The 17,213-nt window shown below is 40.8% G+C and overlaps 1 protein-coding gene across 1 annotated transcript in view; it reads left to right on the forward strand.

The window, feature by feature from the left end:
* The first annotated feature begins 356 nt into the window (after positions 1–356).
* LOC144579118 (uncharacterized) overlaps positions 357–17,213 on the forward strand; it is a 28,169-nt gene continuing 11,312 nt past the window's right edge. The window contains exons 1-2 of the mRNA XM_078348359.1: positions 357–434; positions 644–947. Coding sequence (XP_078204485.1) covers positions 386–434; positions 644–947 — 353 coding nt within the window. The 5' untranslated portion in view covers positions 357–385. The remainder of the gene's footprint in view (positions 435–643; positions 948–17,213) is intronic.

A 17,213-nucleotide genomic window follows, 5' to 3' on the forward strand; every position in this document is an offset into this window, starting at 1 on the left:
GTGACAGAGAGAAGGAGAGTTAACATAGCCCTGGGCCGAAACTCAGGATGTGAGCTTCTGTTCACCCCAGATGACTGCAGACCTCTCAGATCGCCATGGACTCTACCTTCACTCTGCAGCTGGATCCTGGGTCTGGTCAAGCCCTGCCAGAGCCTCAGCAGCGCTTATCCGCAGGCGCCAGCAGAGGGCGCTTTACACACTCATGGAAGGAGAGGAGAGGGCGCTCTTCTGTCAACAGTGATTTCTGTGTATTTAAACCAACAGAACATCCCCATAATTTGCATGTATCTTCCCTCTTACATGTGAAGAGGCCCTGCCTCTCGGTGTCTTAAAAGAGACTCTCTGGGATGTGGTGTGAACAAAACTGACAAGTCAAGGCAGGAAGATGTTGTTGCCATCACAACTCATTGGGTTTCTGCTGCTCTGGGTTCCAGGTGAGAATATTTCCACAAACTAGTTGGGGATATTATTTCAACTTGTAATTTCTTTCACTGGGAACCCTGCTATGTGTGAATTTTGGCTTGATTTTAAAGTCCTAATTTTAAAAATGTAATGCATATTCTTTCTTCAAGTCTAGCAAGATTAGAGGTGATTTTCATACACAGATATTTATGTTGTACTGATGTTTGCTGTATATTTTCAGTCTCCAGGGGTGAAATTGTGCTGACTCAGTCTCCAGCCTTTCTATCTGTGACTCCAAGGGAGAAAGTCACCATCACCTGTCGGGCCAGTCAGGGCATTAACAATAACTTACACTGGTACCAGCAGAAACCAGACCAGGCTCCAAAGCTCCTCATCAAGTATGCTTCCCAGTCCATCTCAGGGGTCCCCTCGAGGTTCAGTGGCAGTGGATCTGGGACAGATTTCACTCTCACCATTAGCAGCCTGGAAGCTGAAGATGCTGCAACGTATTACTGTCAGCAGAGTAATAATTGGCCTCACACTATGTTACAACCCAGAACAAAAACTAGCTCAGCCTGGCTGATCAGAGAAACTGGACGAAACCCTATAACACTTCTGGTGATTGCAGGTGCTTCTGGGGCAATGAGTTAACCAATACAATGAAGTGTGGCTCACCCAGAAAAGCTGAAACCAGAGTCACTGCTGCATACTTTCATCTTTGTAAAAAAATATTTTGGCCAGGCGCGGTAGCTCAAGCCTGTAATCCCAGCACTTTGGGAGGCCGAGGCGGGTGGATCACGAGGTCAAGAGATCGAGACCATCCTGCTCAACATGGTGAAACCCCGTCTCTACTAAAAATACAAAAAATTAGCTGGGCACCGTGGCGCGTGCCTGTAATCCCAGCTACTCAGGAGGCTGAGGCAGGAGAATTGCCTGAACCCAGGAGGCGGAGGTTGCAGTGAGCTGAGATTGCGCCCTTGCACTCCAGCCTGGGTAACAAGAGCAAAACTCCGTCTCGAAAAAAAAAAATAATAGCATTTTGTGTATTTCAGTAGTTTTGGGGATATAGGTGGTTTTAAGCTACATGGATAAGTTATTTCATGGCGATTTCTGAGATTTTGGTGCACCTGTTACCCGAGCAGTGTATGCTATACCCAATATGTTCTTTTATCCCTCACCTCCCTTTCTATCCTTCCTCCTCAGTCACCAAAGTCTATTATATCATTCTCATGCCTTTGCATCCTCATAGCTTAGCTCCCATTTATAAATGAGAACATATGATTATTGGTTTTTATTCCTGAGTTATCCCACTTAATGGCCTCTGGCTTTATTCATGTTGCTGCAAAGGTCATTATTTTGTTCTGTATTATGGCTAAGTAGTATTCCGTGATGTATATACACCACATTTTCTTTATCCATTCATTGCTTGATTGGCACTTATGTTGGTTCCAAATTTTTACAATCGAGAATTGTGCTGGAATAAATATGCATGTGCATATGCCTTTTTCATATAATGACTTTTTTTCTCAGGGTAGATAAGAAAAATAAATAGTGGGATTGCTGTATCAAATGGTATTTCTACTTTTAATTCTTTAATGAAACTCTACACTGTTTTCCATAGTGGTTATACTAGGTTTTTTTTCGCCACATCCATGCCAGTAGCCATTATTTTTTTCTTTTAAATGATGGGCATTCTTGCATGATTAAGATGGTATTTCAAGGCTATCCTTACCAAAACAGCATAATATTGGTATAAAAATAGGCACATAAACCAATGGAACAGAACAGAGAACACAGAAATATACCCAAATACACCAAACTGATCTTCAACAAAGCAAACAATAACGTACAGTGGGGAAAGGACATCTTATTCAATAAATACTGGAAAAACTGGGAAGCCACGTGTAGAAGAATAAATCTGGATCCTCGTATTCCACCTTATATGAAAATGAACTCAAGATGAATCAAAGGCTTAAATTTAAGATCTGAAACCATACAAATTCTGGAAGATAACATTGGGAAAACTCTTCTAGACATTGGCTTAGTCAAAGAATTCATGACTAACACCCCAAAAGCGAATGCAACAAAAACAAAAAAATAAATAAATGGAACCCAAGTAAACTAAAAACTTCTGTACAGCAAAAGAAATAATCAGCCAACAGACAACGCACAGAGTGGGAGAAACTATTCACAAACTATGCATCTGACCAAGGACTGATATCCAGAATCTACAAGGAACTCAAATCAGTAATTAAAAAAAAAAAAACAAATAATACCACCAAAAAGTGGACAAAGAATATAAATACATAATTCTCAAAAAAAGATATACAAACAGCCAACAAATACATAGAAAAATGCTCCACATCACTAACTGTCAGGAAAATGCAAATCAAAACCACAATGGCATACTTTCATCTTTACCCATATGTACTTTCAAAGTACGTGGACAGTTGTTGAAAGTCACCTCTCCCTTTTCTTTCCATAAATTATATTTTAAAACCTGCATAAAGTGTCTTTTATAAATTGATAGAAACATTGGATTTCTTTTCAGGGCTACAGTTTCTCACTTATGGCAAAGGAGTTTAAAAGGGTTAAGATTAGGAAACAAACAGGTGATGGCCTAGAGCTGTAGTGACAGAAGATCCCATGGATTGAGGTTTCAGTTACTGTGGGTTCAGTTATTGTGGGTTCAGGAGTGTGACAAATTAATTCTATTTCCAAAGCAGCCCCTGAAGCGTGATGTTTGTTAAGTCAGACTAACAGTAAGGTTCACTTTAACCAGGGTAGCATTCAACTGAGAATTCAGGAAATGCTAAATATATGGGTATTGATTTCTGAAAACTAGTCCATGGAAAGCATAACTATAGACATTTCTCTAGGGCTTTTGAAAAGGAGACTTTTCCAAGATGAACATTTACCTGGAATAAAAAACTAAAAGGATCCACAGCCCTCGTTTCCAGTCTTGGGACAAGACAAGATTCCAGGCCCAAGGAAGTTGAAATAAAGAAACCGCAATTCCCTAATAAGAGTAACTTCACTAAAAGTTGAGTGTACCAACGCATTAATGAGTAAGGGAAAGTATTTGGGAGCTCAGATGAGGTGGAAAAATTCAATGGACATTTTATTTTATATCTTGCGTAACATATGAAATACAGGAGGGTAACCCTCCACCCTTAACATAAATATTCTTTTATGTGTATCAGAAGCAGTGTTTATATCCTCTTTCAACCATCTCCAAAATCCAAACTGCAGTTCAAATTTTGTTTGTTTTTAAATATTCACCATTCTTGATTTTAGGACCAGTATCCTGCTCCATCAAGCCCCTCCCACTGTGAGGGCCTTTCTTCCTCCTGTGTCGAATACAGTTAATTATTATTGTACAACTTACATACAAACTGAGTTTATTTAATTTCAAAGTGATACTTGTTACTCCTATTAATCTGTTTTTCATGTCCAGTGGATCTTTTTGAACTATCAGAGCAGTTAATCATCTTTAGCTAAGGGGAAGTCATGATACTTTCTTCAACAAAAAACAGAATGTATTTTTGCATTTAATGGATTTTAACAAAATATCAGAGTTTTTAGGGACAATTAAAAGCCATCATGTAAGGCTTAGGAGCATGTGAGTAAGTAAGACAATTTTTGATCCCAAGTACTGATATTCAGTAGAGAAATGAGCCATTCAGAGAAAAATGCCTACACAATGAAAGAGGAAAGAATCATTTTGGTAGCTTATAAATTGTATAAAAATCAGGCAGTGGCATGCGGTGTCTGGAGGCTGAAGCCATTTATTTTTTGTACTGACCAGGGAAGGTCTCGGGGTAATATTAAAGATGCATCTGAATGGTGAAGAGGCAGCCAAGTGACCATAGGAACAGCAAAGACTATGGAATCATCACAGGAGGGGCAGGGACTGGGAGATCTCCTGTGATTTTATTTCTTTTTTTTTTTTTTTTAATTTTTTATTTGATTATAGGTTTTGGGGTACATGAGCAGAGCATGCGAGACAGTTGCGTAGGTACACACATGGCAGTGTGCTTTGCTTTTCTTCTCCCCTTCACCCACATTTGGCATTTCTCCCCAGGCTATCCCTCCCCACCTCCCCCTCCCACTGGCCCACCCCTTTTCCCCCCAATAGACCCCAGTGTTTAGTAATCCCCTTTCTGTGTCCATGTGTTCTCATTTTTCATCACCCACCTATGAGTGAGAATATGCGGTGTTTCATTTTCTGTTCTTGTGTCAGTTTGCTGAGGATGATGTTTTCCAGATTCATCCATGTCCCTACAAACGACACGAACTCATCATTTCTGATTGCTGCATAATATTCCATGGTGTATATGTGCCACATTTTTCCAATCCAGTCTATTATCAATGGGCATTTGGGTTGATTCCAGGTCTTTGCTATTGTAAACAGTGCTGCAATGAACATTCGTGTACATGTGTCCTTATAGTAGAACGATTTATACTCTTTTGGATATATACCCAGTAATGGGATTGCTGGGTCAAATGGAATTTCTATTTCTAAGGCCTTGAGGAATCGCCACACTGTCTTCCACAATGGTTGAACTAATTTACACTCCCACCAACAGTGTAAAAGTGTTCCTTTTTCTCCACATCCTCTCCAGCATCTGTTGTCTCCAGATTTTTTAATGATCGCCATTCTAACTGGCGTGAGATGGTATCTCAATGTGGTTTTGATTTGCATCTCTCTGATGACCAGTGACGATGAGCATTTTTTCATATGATTGTTGGGCTCATATATGTCTTCTTTCGTAAAGTATCTGTTCATATCCTTTGCCCACTTTTGAATGGGCTTGTTTGTTTTTTTCCTGTAAATCTGCTTGAGTTGTTTGTAAATTCTGGATATCAGCCCTTTGTCAGATGGGTAGACTGCGAAAATTTTTTCCCATTCTGTTGGTTGCCGATCCACTCTAGTGACTGTTACTTTTGCCGTGCAGAAGCTGTGGAGTTTCATTAGGTCCCATTTGTCTATTTTGGCTTTTGTTGCCAATGCTCTTGGTGTTTTGTTCATGAAGTCCTTGCCTACTCCTATGTCCTGGATAGTTTTGCCTAGATTTCCTTCTAGGGTTTTTATGGTGCCAGGTCTTATGTTTAAGTCTTTAATCCATCTGGAGTTAATTTTAGTGTAAGGTGTCAGGAAGGGGTCCAGTTTCTGCTTTCTGCACATGGCTAGCCAGTTTTCCCAACACCATTTGTTAAACATGGAATCCTTGCCCCATTGCTTGTTTTTGTCAGGTTTATCAAAGATTGTATAGTTGTATGTATGTTGTGTTGCCTCCGGTGCCTCTGTTTTGTTCCACTGGTCTATATCTCTGTTTTGGTACCAGTACCATGCTGTTTTGATTACTGTAGCCTTGTAGTATAGTTTGAAATCCGGTAGTGTGATGCCCCCCCGCTGTGTTCTTTTTGCTTAGAATTGACTTGGCTATGCGGGCTCTCTTTTGGTTCCATATGAAGTTCATGGTGGTTTTTTCCAGTTCTGTGAAGAAAGTCAATGGTAGCTTGATGGGGATAGCGTTGATTCTGTAAATTACTTTGGGCAGTATAGCCATTTTCACGATATTAATTCTTCCTAACCATGAACATGGAATGTTTCTCCATCTGTTTGTGTCCTCTCTGATTTCGTTGAGCAGTGGTTTGTAGTTCTCCTTGAAGAGGTCCCTTACGTTCCTTGTGAGTTGTATTCCAAGGTATTTTATTCTTTTTGTAGCAATTGCGAATGGCAGTTCGCTCTTGATTTGGCTTTCTTTAAGTCTGTTATTGGTGTAGACGAATGCTTGTGATTTTTGCACATTGATTTTATATCCTGAGACTTTGCTGAAGTTGTTTATCAGTTTCAGGAGTTTTTGGGCTGAGGCGATGGGGTCTTCTAGGTATACTATCATGTCGTCTGCAAATAGAGACAATTTGGCTTCCACGTTTCCTATTTGAATACCCTTTATTTCTTTTTCTTGCCTGATTGCTCTGGCTAGAACTTCCAGTACTATGTTGAATAGGAGTGGTGAGAGAGGGCATCCTTGTCTAGTACCAGATTTCAAAGGGAATGCTTCCAGTTTTTGCCCATTCAGTATGATATTGGCTGTTGGTTTGTCATAAATAGCTTTTATTACTTTGAGATACGTTCCATCGATACCGAGTTTATTGAGGGTTTTTAGCATAAAGGGCTGTTGAATTTTGTCAAATGCCTTCTCTGCGTCAATTGAGATAATCATGTGGTTTTTGTTTTTGGTTCTGTTTATGTGGTGAATTACGTTGATAGACTTGCGTATGTTGAACCAGCCTTGCATCCCTGGGATGAATCCTACTTGATCATGATGAATAAGTTTTTTGATTTGCTGTTGCAATCGGCTTGCCAATATTTTATTGAAGATTTTTGCATCTATGTTCATCATGGATATTGGCCTGAAGTTTTCTTTTCTCGTTGGGTCTCTGCCGGGCTTTGGTATCAGGATGATGTTGGTCTCATAAAATGATTTGGGAAGGATTCCCTCTTTTTGGATTGTTTGAAATAGTTTTAGAAGGAATGGTACCAGCTCCTCCTTGTGTGTCTGGTAGAATTCGGCTGTGAACCCATCTGGACCTGGGCTTTTTTTGTGAGGTAGGCTCTTAATTGCTGTCTCAACTTCAGACCTTGTTATTGGTCTATTCATAGTTTCAGCTTCCTCCTGGTTTAGGCTTGGGAGGACACAGGAGTCCAGGAATTTATCCATTTCTTCCAGGTTTACTAGTTTATGTGCATAGAGTTGTTTGTAATATTCTCTGATGATGGTTTGAATTTCTGTGGAATCTGTGGTGATTTCCCCTTTATCATTTTTTATTGCATCTATTTGGTTGTTCTCTCTTTTATTTTTAATCAATCTGGCTAGTGGTCTGTCTATTTTGTTGATCTTTTCAAAAAAACCAGCTCTTGGATTTATTGATTTTTTGAAGGGTTTTTCGTGTCTCAATCTCCTTCAGCTCAGCTCTGATCTTAGTAATTTCTTGTCTTCTGCTGGGTTTTGAGTTTTTTTGATCTTGCTCCTCTAGCTCTTTCAATTTTGACGATAGGGTGTCAATTTTGGATCTCTCCATTCTCCTCATATGGGCACTTATTGCTATATACTTTCCTCTAGAGACTGCTTTAAATGTGTCCCAGAGGTTCCGGCACGTTGTGTCTTCATTCTCATTGGTTTCGAAGAACTTCTTTATTTCTGCCTTCATTTCGTTGTTTACCCAGTCAACATTCAAGAGCCAGTTGTTCAGTTTCCATGAAGCTGTGCGGTTCTGGGTCGGTTTCTGAATTCTGAGTTCTAACTTGATTGCACTATGGTCTGAGAGGCTGTTTGTTATGATTTCAGTTGTTTTGCATTTGTTGAGCAGTGCTTTACTTCCAATTATGTGGTCAATTTTAGAGTAGGTGTGATGTGGTGCTGAGAAGAATGTGTATTCTGTGGATTTGGGGTGGAGAGTTCTGTAAATGTCCACCAGGTTTGCTTGCTCCAGGTCTGAGTTCAAGCCCTGGGTATCCTTGTTGATTTTCTGTCTGGTTGATCTGTCTAGTATTGACAGTGGAGTGTTAAAGTCTCCCACTATTATTGTGTGGGAGTCTAAGTCCTTCTGTAAGTCATTAAGAACTTGCCTTATGTATCTGGGTGCTCCTGCATTGGGTCCATATATGTTTAGGATCGTTAGCTCTTCTTGTTGTATCGATCCTTTTACCATTATGTAATGGCCTTCTTTGTCTCTTTTGATCTTTGTTGCTTTAAAGTCTATTTTATCAGAGATGAGAATTGCAACTCCTGCTTTTTTTTGCTTTCCATTAGCTTGGTAAATCTTCCTCCATCCCTTTATTTTGAGCCTTTGTGTATCCTTGCATGTGAGATGGGTTTCCTGGATACAGCACACTGATGGGTTTTGGATTTTTATCCAATTTGCCAGTCTGTGTCTTTTGATTGGTGCATTTAGTCCATTTACATTTAGGGTTAATATTGTTATGTGTGAATTTGATACTGCCATTTTGATTCTAAGTGGCTGTTTTGCCTGTTAGTTGTTGTAGATTCTTCATTATGTTGAAGCTCTTTAGCATTCAGTGTGATTTTGGAATGGCTGGTGATGGTTGTTCCTTTCTATGTGTAGTGCCTCTTTTAGGAGCTCTTGTAAAGCAGGCCTGGTGGTGACAAAATCTCTGAGTACTTGCTTGTTCACAAAGGATTTTATTTTTCCTTCACTTCTGAAGCTCAGTTTGGCTGGATATGAAATTCTGGGTTGAAAGTTCTTTTCTTTAAGAATGTTGAATATTGGCCCCCACTCTCTTCTGGCTTGTAGTGTTTCTGCCGAGAGATCTTCTGTGAGTCTGATGGGCTTCCCTTTGTGGGTGACCCGACCTTTCTCTCTGGCTGCCCTTAGTATTCTCTCCTTTATTTCAACCCTGTTGAATCTGACGATTATGTGCCTTGGGGTTGCTCTTCTTGCGGAATATCTTTGTGGTGTTCTCTGTATTTCCTGCAATTGAGTGTTGGCTTGTCTTGCTAGGTGGGGGAAATTTTCCTGGATGATGTCCTGAAGAGTATTTTCCAGCTGGGATTCATTCTCTTCGTCCCCTTCTGGTACACCTATCAAACGTAGGTTAGGTCTTTTCACATAGTCCCACATTTCTTGGAGACTTTGTTCATTCCTTTTTGCGCTTTTTTCTCTGATCTTGGTTTCTCGTTTTATTTCATTGAGTTGGTCTTCGACTTCAGATATTCTTTCTTCTGCTTGGTCAATTCGGCTATTGAAACTTGCGTTTGCTTCGCGAAGTTCTCGTATTGTGTTTTTCAGCTCCTTTAATTCATTCATATTCCTCTCTAAGGTATCCATTCTTGTTATCATTTCCTCGAATCTTTTTTCAAATCTTTTTTCAAGGTTCTTAGTTTCTTTGCATTGATTTAATACATGATCTTTTAGCTCACAAAAGTTTCTCATTATCCATCTTCTGAAGTCTAATTCCGTCATTTCGTCACAGTCATTCTCCGTCCAGCTTTGTTCCTTTGCTGGTGAGGAGTTTTGGTCCTTTCTAGGAGGCGATGTGTTCTGGTTTCGGGTGTTTTCCTCCTTTTTGCACTGGTTTCTTCCCATCTTTGTGGATTTGTCCGCTGGTCGTCTGCGTAGTTGCTGACTTTTCGTTTGGGTCTCTGAGTGGACACCCAGAATGTTGATGATGAAGTATTTCTGTTACTTGGTTTTCCTTCTACCAGTCTAGCCCCTTCGCTGTATGACTGTTGAGGTCCGCTCCAGACCCTGCTTGTCTGGGGTGCACCTCTAGTAGCCGTGGCACAGCGAGGGATGCTACCAGTTTCTTTTTCTGCTCTCTTTGTCCCAGGATGATGCCTGCCTAATGACAGTCTTTTGGATATAGAGGGGTCAGGGAGCTGCTTGAGGAGACAGTTTGTACTTTATAGGGGTTTAATTGCTGAGGTGTGCACTCTGTTGTTCATTCAGGGCTGTTAGGCTGCTATGTTTGATTCTGCTGCAACACAGCTCATTAAACAACCCTTTTTTTTTTCTCAAATGCTCTGTGTTGAGGGGTTTGGGCTTTATTTTTGGATGTCCGATCAGGTGTCCTGCCCAGCTCAAAGGCAGACTAGCCACTGTTTGGCTGCCGAGGCTCCGCCCTGCTGTAGTGTGATTCGCGCTGTTCCTGCCGGCTCTGCTGTGGTCTCCGCCACGCCCTGCGGCGGAGTCTCTTCGTTGTAGCGTGTTGCCTCAGCAACGGCAGGCTGCGTCAGCAGTGGGCGTGTATCTCAGTAGGGACGGGTTGCCTCGGCAACGGCTGGCTGCGTCAGCAGTGGGCGTGTATCTCAGTTGGGGCGGGTTGCCTCGGCAATGGCTGGCTGCCTCAGCAGTGGGCGTGTATATCAGTTGGGGTAGGTTGCCTCCGTAGTGGTGGACGCCCCTCCCCCACAGAGCGTCTCGGACCGTCTGCCCGGGACAGTTTGAAATCGCGGTTTTGTTCGTCCCACTGGGTATCCCAAGCGATCTGTCCCTGCAATCCCCTGGGCTGGGCTACTGTGCAAGTCTCGTTCAGTCTCAAGTCCAGCCCTCTCAAGTCTCAGGTTGCCGGTTCAACAAGGCACCCAGACAAGCGCGCCCTGTGGGGATTGCTGGGTAGGTCCGGCCGCCGCCGCCGCCCCGGCTGCCGGCTTCGCCAGGCAGACCTACTGCCTGGCGTCCCGTGTCTTTTTATACTTGGGAGTTTCCCCGTTCTGTGGGCAACAAAGATCAGTCTGGAAATGCAGCACTGACTCACCGTTTGCGAATTCAACGCGGGCTCCAATCCTGGGTTGTTCTCACAGCGCCATCTTGAGTCCCCTCCTCCTAAAGTAAAATTTAAAGAATTACAAACTATTTTTATGAAGCAAGAGAGCTGGACAAAATCTTAAACTCAGGTTCCTCTAACTTGTGAGTTTTAACTGTTGGGGTATGCTCACTCCACTGTCTCTCATTTAGATTTATTGATGTGTAGATAGTTTTAGAGGATATTTAAAGTTTTTGACCCAATGTAAACAAAACAGTTTCTGAGACAAGTCTCAATAAATTTATAGGTTTATTTTGCCAAAGATAAGGCTTGTGGCCTGTGACACAGCCTTAAGAAGTCCTGCAAACATGTGCCCAAGGTGGTTGGATTATGCATTGGTTTTATAAACTTTAGGGAGACACAGAAATTACAGGCAAGAACATAAATCAATACATATAAGATATACTTTAGTTTCTCCTGAAAAGATGAGATATTTTGAATCAGGGGCCTCCAGGTCATATGTGGATTCAAAGGTGTCCTGATTGGCAACTGGTTGAAAGAGGTAAGCTCTGCCTAAAGAGTTGACATCATCATAAATAAATGCTAGAGTTTAGATAAGGGGGTGTGGAAGCCAAGGTTCTTGTCATATAGACAAATCCTGTGGGTAGCAGACAAAGTAGATGGTGAATGTTGGTTATTAGACCTTAAAATGTGAGACTCTTTGGAAAAGACTTCATAAGAGGAGGAGATTCTCTAAAGAATGCAAATTTCTCCCACAACAGGCAGCTTTGCAGGGCCACTTCAGAATATGTCAAATAAAATTTTTTAGGATAAAATATTTTTATTTTCTTCAGGGCCTATTATCTGTCATGTTGGAGTATGGCATCTTATTGCTACACAGCATCTATTAAGTCAGTCCAGTGATCTCTGTTGTAATGAGAATGCTGGTCAATTGAATCTGAATTAACAAAGGGAGGAGAGTATAATGAAGCACATCTAAACCCACCTGCCAGTCATGGCCTAACCTAGTTTTTCAGATTTCTTTGAAGTTCACTCTGACTAAAGAGAAGCTCATTCAGCTGGTTGGTGGCTTACAACTTATTTGTTTGTTTCAACACACAGAAAAAAAAAATCAGTGCTTAAATTCAATCTAAAATAGATTGGTAAAGAAAAATCAAGTGCTTCCTGAATATTTCTACATGTCAAAGAAAGAGAACTGGTAAGAATTAAGATGAAAAATATCCCTCATACAAAATATTAACTATGTTTTTTACTGTATTTGTTTGGGTCCACCAGCAATGAAGATTTCTGTTTAGGCAGCAAATTCACACTGGGAGGAAAGAAGGAAAGTGAGGGAGGGAACAGAAGATGAATGGTAAAAGACACATCAACAACCCACCTGACTCACGATAACTGGAGATCAACCACATGTGGAAACATGGACTAAATTCCTTTGGGCTATTCCATCTGAGAGATGGGGAAGCTGGAGAATGTATATGCCTCATCTTGTTCGCCTCTCGTTCTCTTTCAAGCTGCTGTAACAGACTCCTTGTCATTGTGTAATAAATAAGAACGTAAATTTATTTTGTCACACTTCTGGAGAATGGAAAATTTAAGATCAAGGCATGGGCAGCTTAAGGTCTGCTTTCTCTGCTGTCAAGATGATGCCTGGAGCTTTGAATCCTTGAAAAGAAGGAAGGCCATGTCTTAACATGACAGACAAGTAGAAGAAAGAAAGAGATCCCAGCCCCATAATCCCTGTTTATAGTGGCATTAATGTATTCCACTAGAGGGCTCCACCCTCATGACCTAAACACATCCCAATAGGCCCCACCTGGCAATACCATTACACTGAGAATTAATTTTACAATGGATGGATTCTGGAGAACACAGTCAAACCACAGCACTTTCCTAAGAGATACACATTCCAGGCCATGCGACCAGCAATGCATGCAAGCAGAGTTCTCTGCCCCAAGATCATAAAGAGACATATATATGGCCATCGGAAGCCAGCAGAGGTATAGCAAAGGGGAAAGCCCTAGACTGCAGATGGGGACTGCTACATTCATCATGGTACAGTTAACCCTTGAATAACTCGGGATTGAACTTTGCAGATATACTAATATCTTCTTCGTTGTGTGTCATCTGTGAGCAAGCACTTAATAAGTAGTAAATATATTTTCTCATTTTTATGGTTTTTTATAACTTTATTAGAAGAATAGAATATATAACATATATAACATAAAAATGTTAATCAACTATTTATTTTTGACTAAGCCTCCCAGTCAAAGGAAAGTTATTAGTACTTAATATAGAGATGCAAAAGTTCTACACAGGTTTTCAACTGCACCAGTGGTCAGTGCCCTAATGTCAATGTTGTTCAGGGGTCAACCGCTCTTTCAGTCTGTAGTTGCATCTCTGCAACAGGATCTTGGCAGGTGGGTTCCAAGTAAAATAATCCAGAAAATAACTTCTCAAACTATGCTTCATTGATTATGTAAAACCAAAGGCATTTAGAAAGCAGCAAATGCACAAAACATTTCCTAAATATCCCCTATCTGCCTAAAAAACAAATTTTCCATAAGAAAACCAATTGTTGAAAAATTCTTCCTGGGAATTTTTACATCAGGGAAGATTAACACAAAACAAGAAAGACAAATAGAAGTGACTGGACATTGATACTTGATCCAAACAGGTTATTACCTGTTCTTTTGAGGATGAACTTCTGTTCTCGCCTATTCTCTCTAGGTTGCCTATATTTCCCAATTCCCTTTTTCCAGGAAAGTAAATATTAATACCTGGATCTCATTGAGTTACCTGGGTAATTATCCTGCTATGATATCCCACTGCACTTTAAATGATTTTTTTTAATTGCCTTTTCTCTTATTCATCTTCCTTTTGTCAGTTCATTTTCAGCAAACATTTAGAGGACAAATGGAACTTCCTTTCTCCCAATATAAGCAAATTCTCTTAAAATTCAGGCTGTGTTCAAAGCAGCAGGAAGGGTTGCGCACAGCTGCAGCACTGTGATTTGGTTCCCCTAGTCAGGCATCAGTAAAATTTTGTGGAACTAGGCTGCTGCCCACTGATGCTGATGTAGTTAGATCCACTTCCCCTGCTACTGAGCCAGGCTAGGACATTTTGGCACACATTAGAGATGTGACATATAATGAGGGCAAATCCATGTCCAGTTTCATTTGTATTCAACTGATTTTTCCATGTACATAGGCAATTGCTTGATAAGAGATTGAGTGTCTCTTACCTAAAGATGTGTCTCTTACCTAAAGAAAAAGGCTAGCGTCTGGGTCAGGATGATGTCCTACTCACTGGTAAAAAGTAAAAGTGGAAAGTGTCATTGATGGTGCATGGCAGAGACATGCTGCTTGCAGTGGCTGGCCTCACTAAGAGAGATGAACTTTGGGAAATAATATTCGATGGCAGAAAAGAAGGTAGACAATGAAGGTGCCCAAAATAGGAATAAGGGGCTACCCACTTAGTCTCCGTGTATTAAAGAGACCTGTAGCTCTTGATAATGGTGGATCTGTGAGTGTTGCATGAATTGTGGAAACACAGTATCATCTTGTGTATCTGTAGTAAATAGCTTTATCTTATACTGATAAGAACTATGGCATAATACCAATACCTAATATTTAAAATATATAGCATAATATCAAAAAATTTCTATTTTAAATTTTTTTAGAAAGGAATAACATCAAACTCACAGAAATGTTGCAAGTATAGCACAAAGTACCCCCTTCCTTAACTGGAAGCATATGAGAGTTTTTGAAGACCTGAGAATCCTACTGTCTACTATTTACTGTATGTTTTCTACAAACAAGAATATTCTCCTAAATAATCCCCATACACCAATGAAATATGTTACTGCATCAACTCCTGGGGAATATTTCAAATTGTCAAAAAAAATACCTGAAAACAGTTTCTCATAACAAACTAGGCCCCAGTAGAAACACATTCTCTGCAGACAAATTTGTGCTACCTTGGTCTTACCTGGGACACCTGGGGACACTGAGCCAGTGCTGAGTTACTGAGATGAGCCAGCCCTGCAGCTGTGCCCAGCCTGCCCAGTCCCCTGCTCATGTGCATGTTCCAAAGCACATCCTCCTGTCTGAAGACGTATAAATAGGTTTGCCACACCCTGCACGGGAGTTAGTCTTAGCCAGGACACAGCATAAACATGAGGGCCCTCGCTCAGCTCCTGTGGCTTTTGCTGCTCTGGCTCCCAGGTAAGGAAGGAGAACACTAGCAGTTTACTCAGCCAGTGTGCTCAATACTTCCTGGTTACTCAGGGAAGTTACCTTACAATTTGATTAACAGTGTGGATATTTGTTTCTATGTCTCAAATCTCAGGTGCCAGATGTGACATCCAGATGACCCAGTCTCCATCTTCCCTGACTGCATCCGTAGGAGGCAAAGTCACCATCACTTGCCAGGCGAGTCAGGACATTAGCAAGTGGTTAGCCTGGTATCAGCAGAAACCAGGGACAGTCCTTAAGCCCCTGATCTATGAGGCATCCAAATTGCAAAGTGGGGTCCCATCAAGGTTCAGCAGCAGTGGATCTGGGGCAGATTTTACTCTCACCATCACCAGCCTGCAGCCTGAAGATGCTGCAATTTATTACTGTCAGAATTATCTGGGTTCCTCTCCCACAGTGTTACAAATCCGAACATAAATCCCCAGGGAAGCAGATGTGTGAGGCTGGGCTGCCCCAGCTGCTCCTCCTGATGCCTCTATCAGCTGAGAGTGTTCCTCAGATGCAGCCACACTCTGATGGTGTTGGTAGAGGGGGACATGAAGTCACCTCTGCACCCTAATTCTTTTCTCTTTCTCATCCCCAACAGCACAGATATAGCATTTTATTAAATCTCCTGATTTAATAAAAACAGAGGTCAGTACACCTGAAGAGAGTAGTTTATGGCTTCAGTTGGAATTCATATAACAGAGAAGAAGCCACCATAGATATCCTAAGCAGGAATTGTCTTACTACAGAGGATTAGAGTCTAAACTGCTGAAGTCTAAATAAAATGTAGAGGTGAATCTCTAAATTTAGAGTTTTGTTTGCAAAGAAATATTTGGCAAATAGGGCATACAGGAAAATGCAGTGGTCTTCAATATGTTGGAATAACAGAGAAGGTTAGAGTTTCTGAAAAAGGGAAAATGTTACTTATTGCTCTTTGAGAAAGTTCATTGGCACTAGTAAGTGCTGAGTGCTGGCAAGCTCAGACTGAAAAGCAGTGGCGGACAAAGTGAATCCTAGAATTATATCCAGTTATCTCAGAAGTTGTGGATAAATTTGATTTCCGGTTACAATAAACCAAAGCAGTGAAGCATGAAGAGAATTTTGTTATTGAAATGCCAGGGATATGCTGTAGATCCTGCTGCTCACCACACAGAAAACCAATCACTAAGACAAGTATTGCCAAGGAACAGGCTTTTACTCAGGAGCTTCAGCTGAGGAGATGGGACACCATTCTCAAATGTATTTCCCTGATCAACTAAAATAAGGGGTTTATATAGCAGGGGAAAATGTGAAAAAACAGAAATTAGGGAGCAGTAAGGAAGATAATTTGTTCAACAGGAAGGAGGACGTCAGTTAGGCAATCATAATGGGTGAAGAGTCTGGTGTCTCACTGTCCTGATTCAGAGATATATAAGTTTCAGCTTCTTGATAGTGTCTGGGAGGCCTGATGGTTGATTTCTTGAAGAAAATAACTCAGATAAGACAAATGTAACTATCTTGAGTTTTAAAACTTGGAGAGTCAATTTCAATATTTATTCAAAAAAAAACCATCAACATTGGTGCCATGGTAAGAGGGCCTACTTCAATTGCATTCTAGAAACAATATTTCACACCCTGAGTGTCTTTCCCTCCTCATTTCCTGGCTCTGTTGTATATGACAAGAATAACCCAATTCCTATGATTAACTTTCACACTACAACCTTTCAAAGCCAAGGATATAGTAGTCAGGAATGTTGATATTAGAAGCAGGATTCTCTGATACTCTCTCAGAAAACAGAATGACATCTGCCCCAGAAGTATGGGCTATCTAACCATGTTGTCCTCAGTCTTGTCTGGAAACTTAGGGGTGGGAGTGCTGATGCTCTCAGCTGCCTGCAGCATATTTCCAGGTGTTTCTCCAGTCCTCATCTTTGTCCCTGTGTCTGTCTTGGGTATCAGTGGAAAATATTTAGTCATCCTTTTCTGACTTCCAAATCTCATGGGAGGACTTCTTATTGGGCAACTCTGTAAGACATCAGAGAAGCACAAAGGAATATTTACGTAAGTTAAAATGATTTTTTCCCCCAATGAGGCCATTTAAACAAAATTATATTTAAAGCCAAATACTAAAAACATATCCAGCTTTATTTTCTTATTAATGCAAATTTACATTTGAAAATGTTGTCAAGATTGTAAGGGTTGAAAACATAACTATTTGTTCATGAAATTATCTAACATCTCTACAATTAAATGGAGTAAACCTTTTCTTGAAAACTGGTACTCCCTGAAATAAAGGA

The sequence above is a fragment of the Callithrix jacchus genome, chromosome 14 (assembly GCF_049354715.1).
Source record: "Callithrix jacchus isolate 240 chromosome 14, calJac240_pri, whole genome shotgun sequence".
In the NCBI taxonomy this organism is placed as follows: domain Eukaryota; kingdom Metazoa; phylum Chordata; class Mammalia; order Primates; family Cebidae; genus Callithrix; species Callithrix jacchus.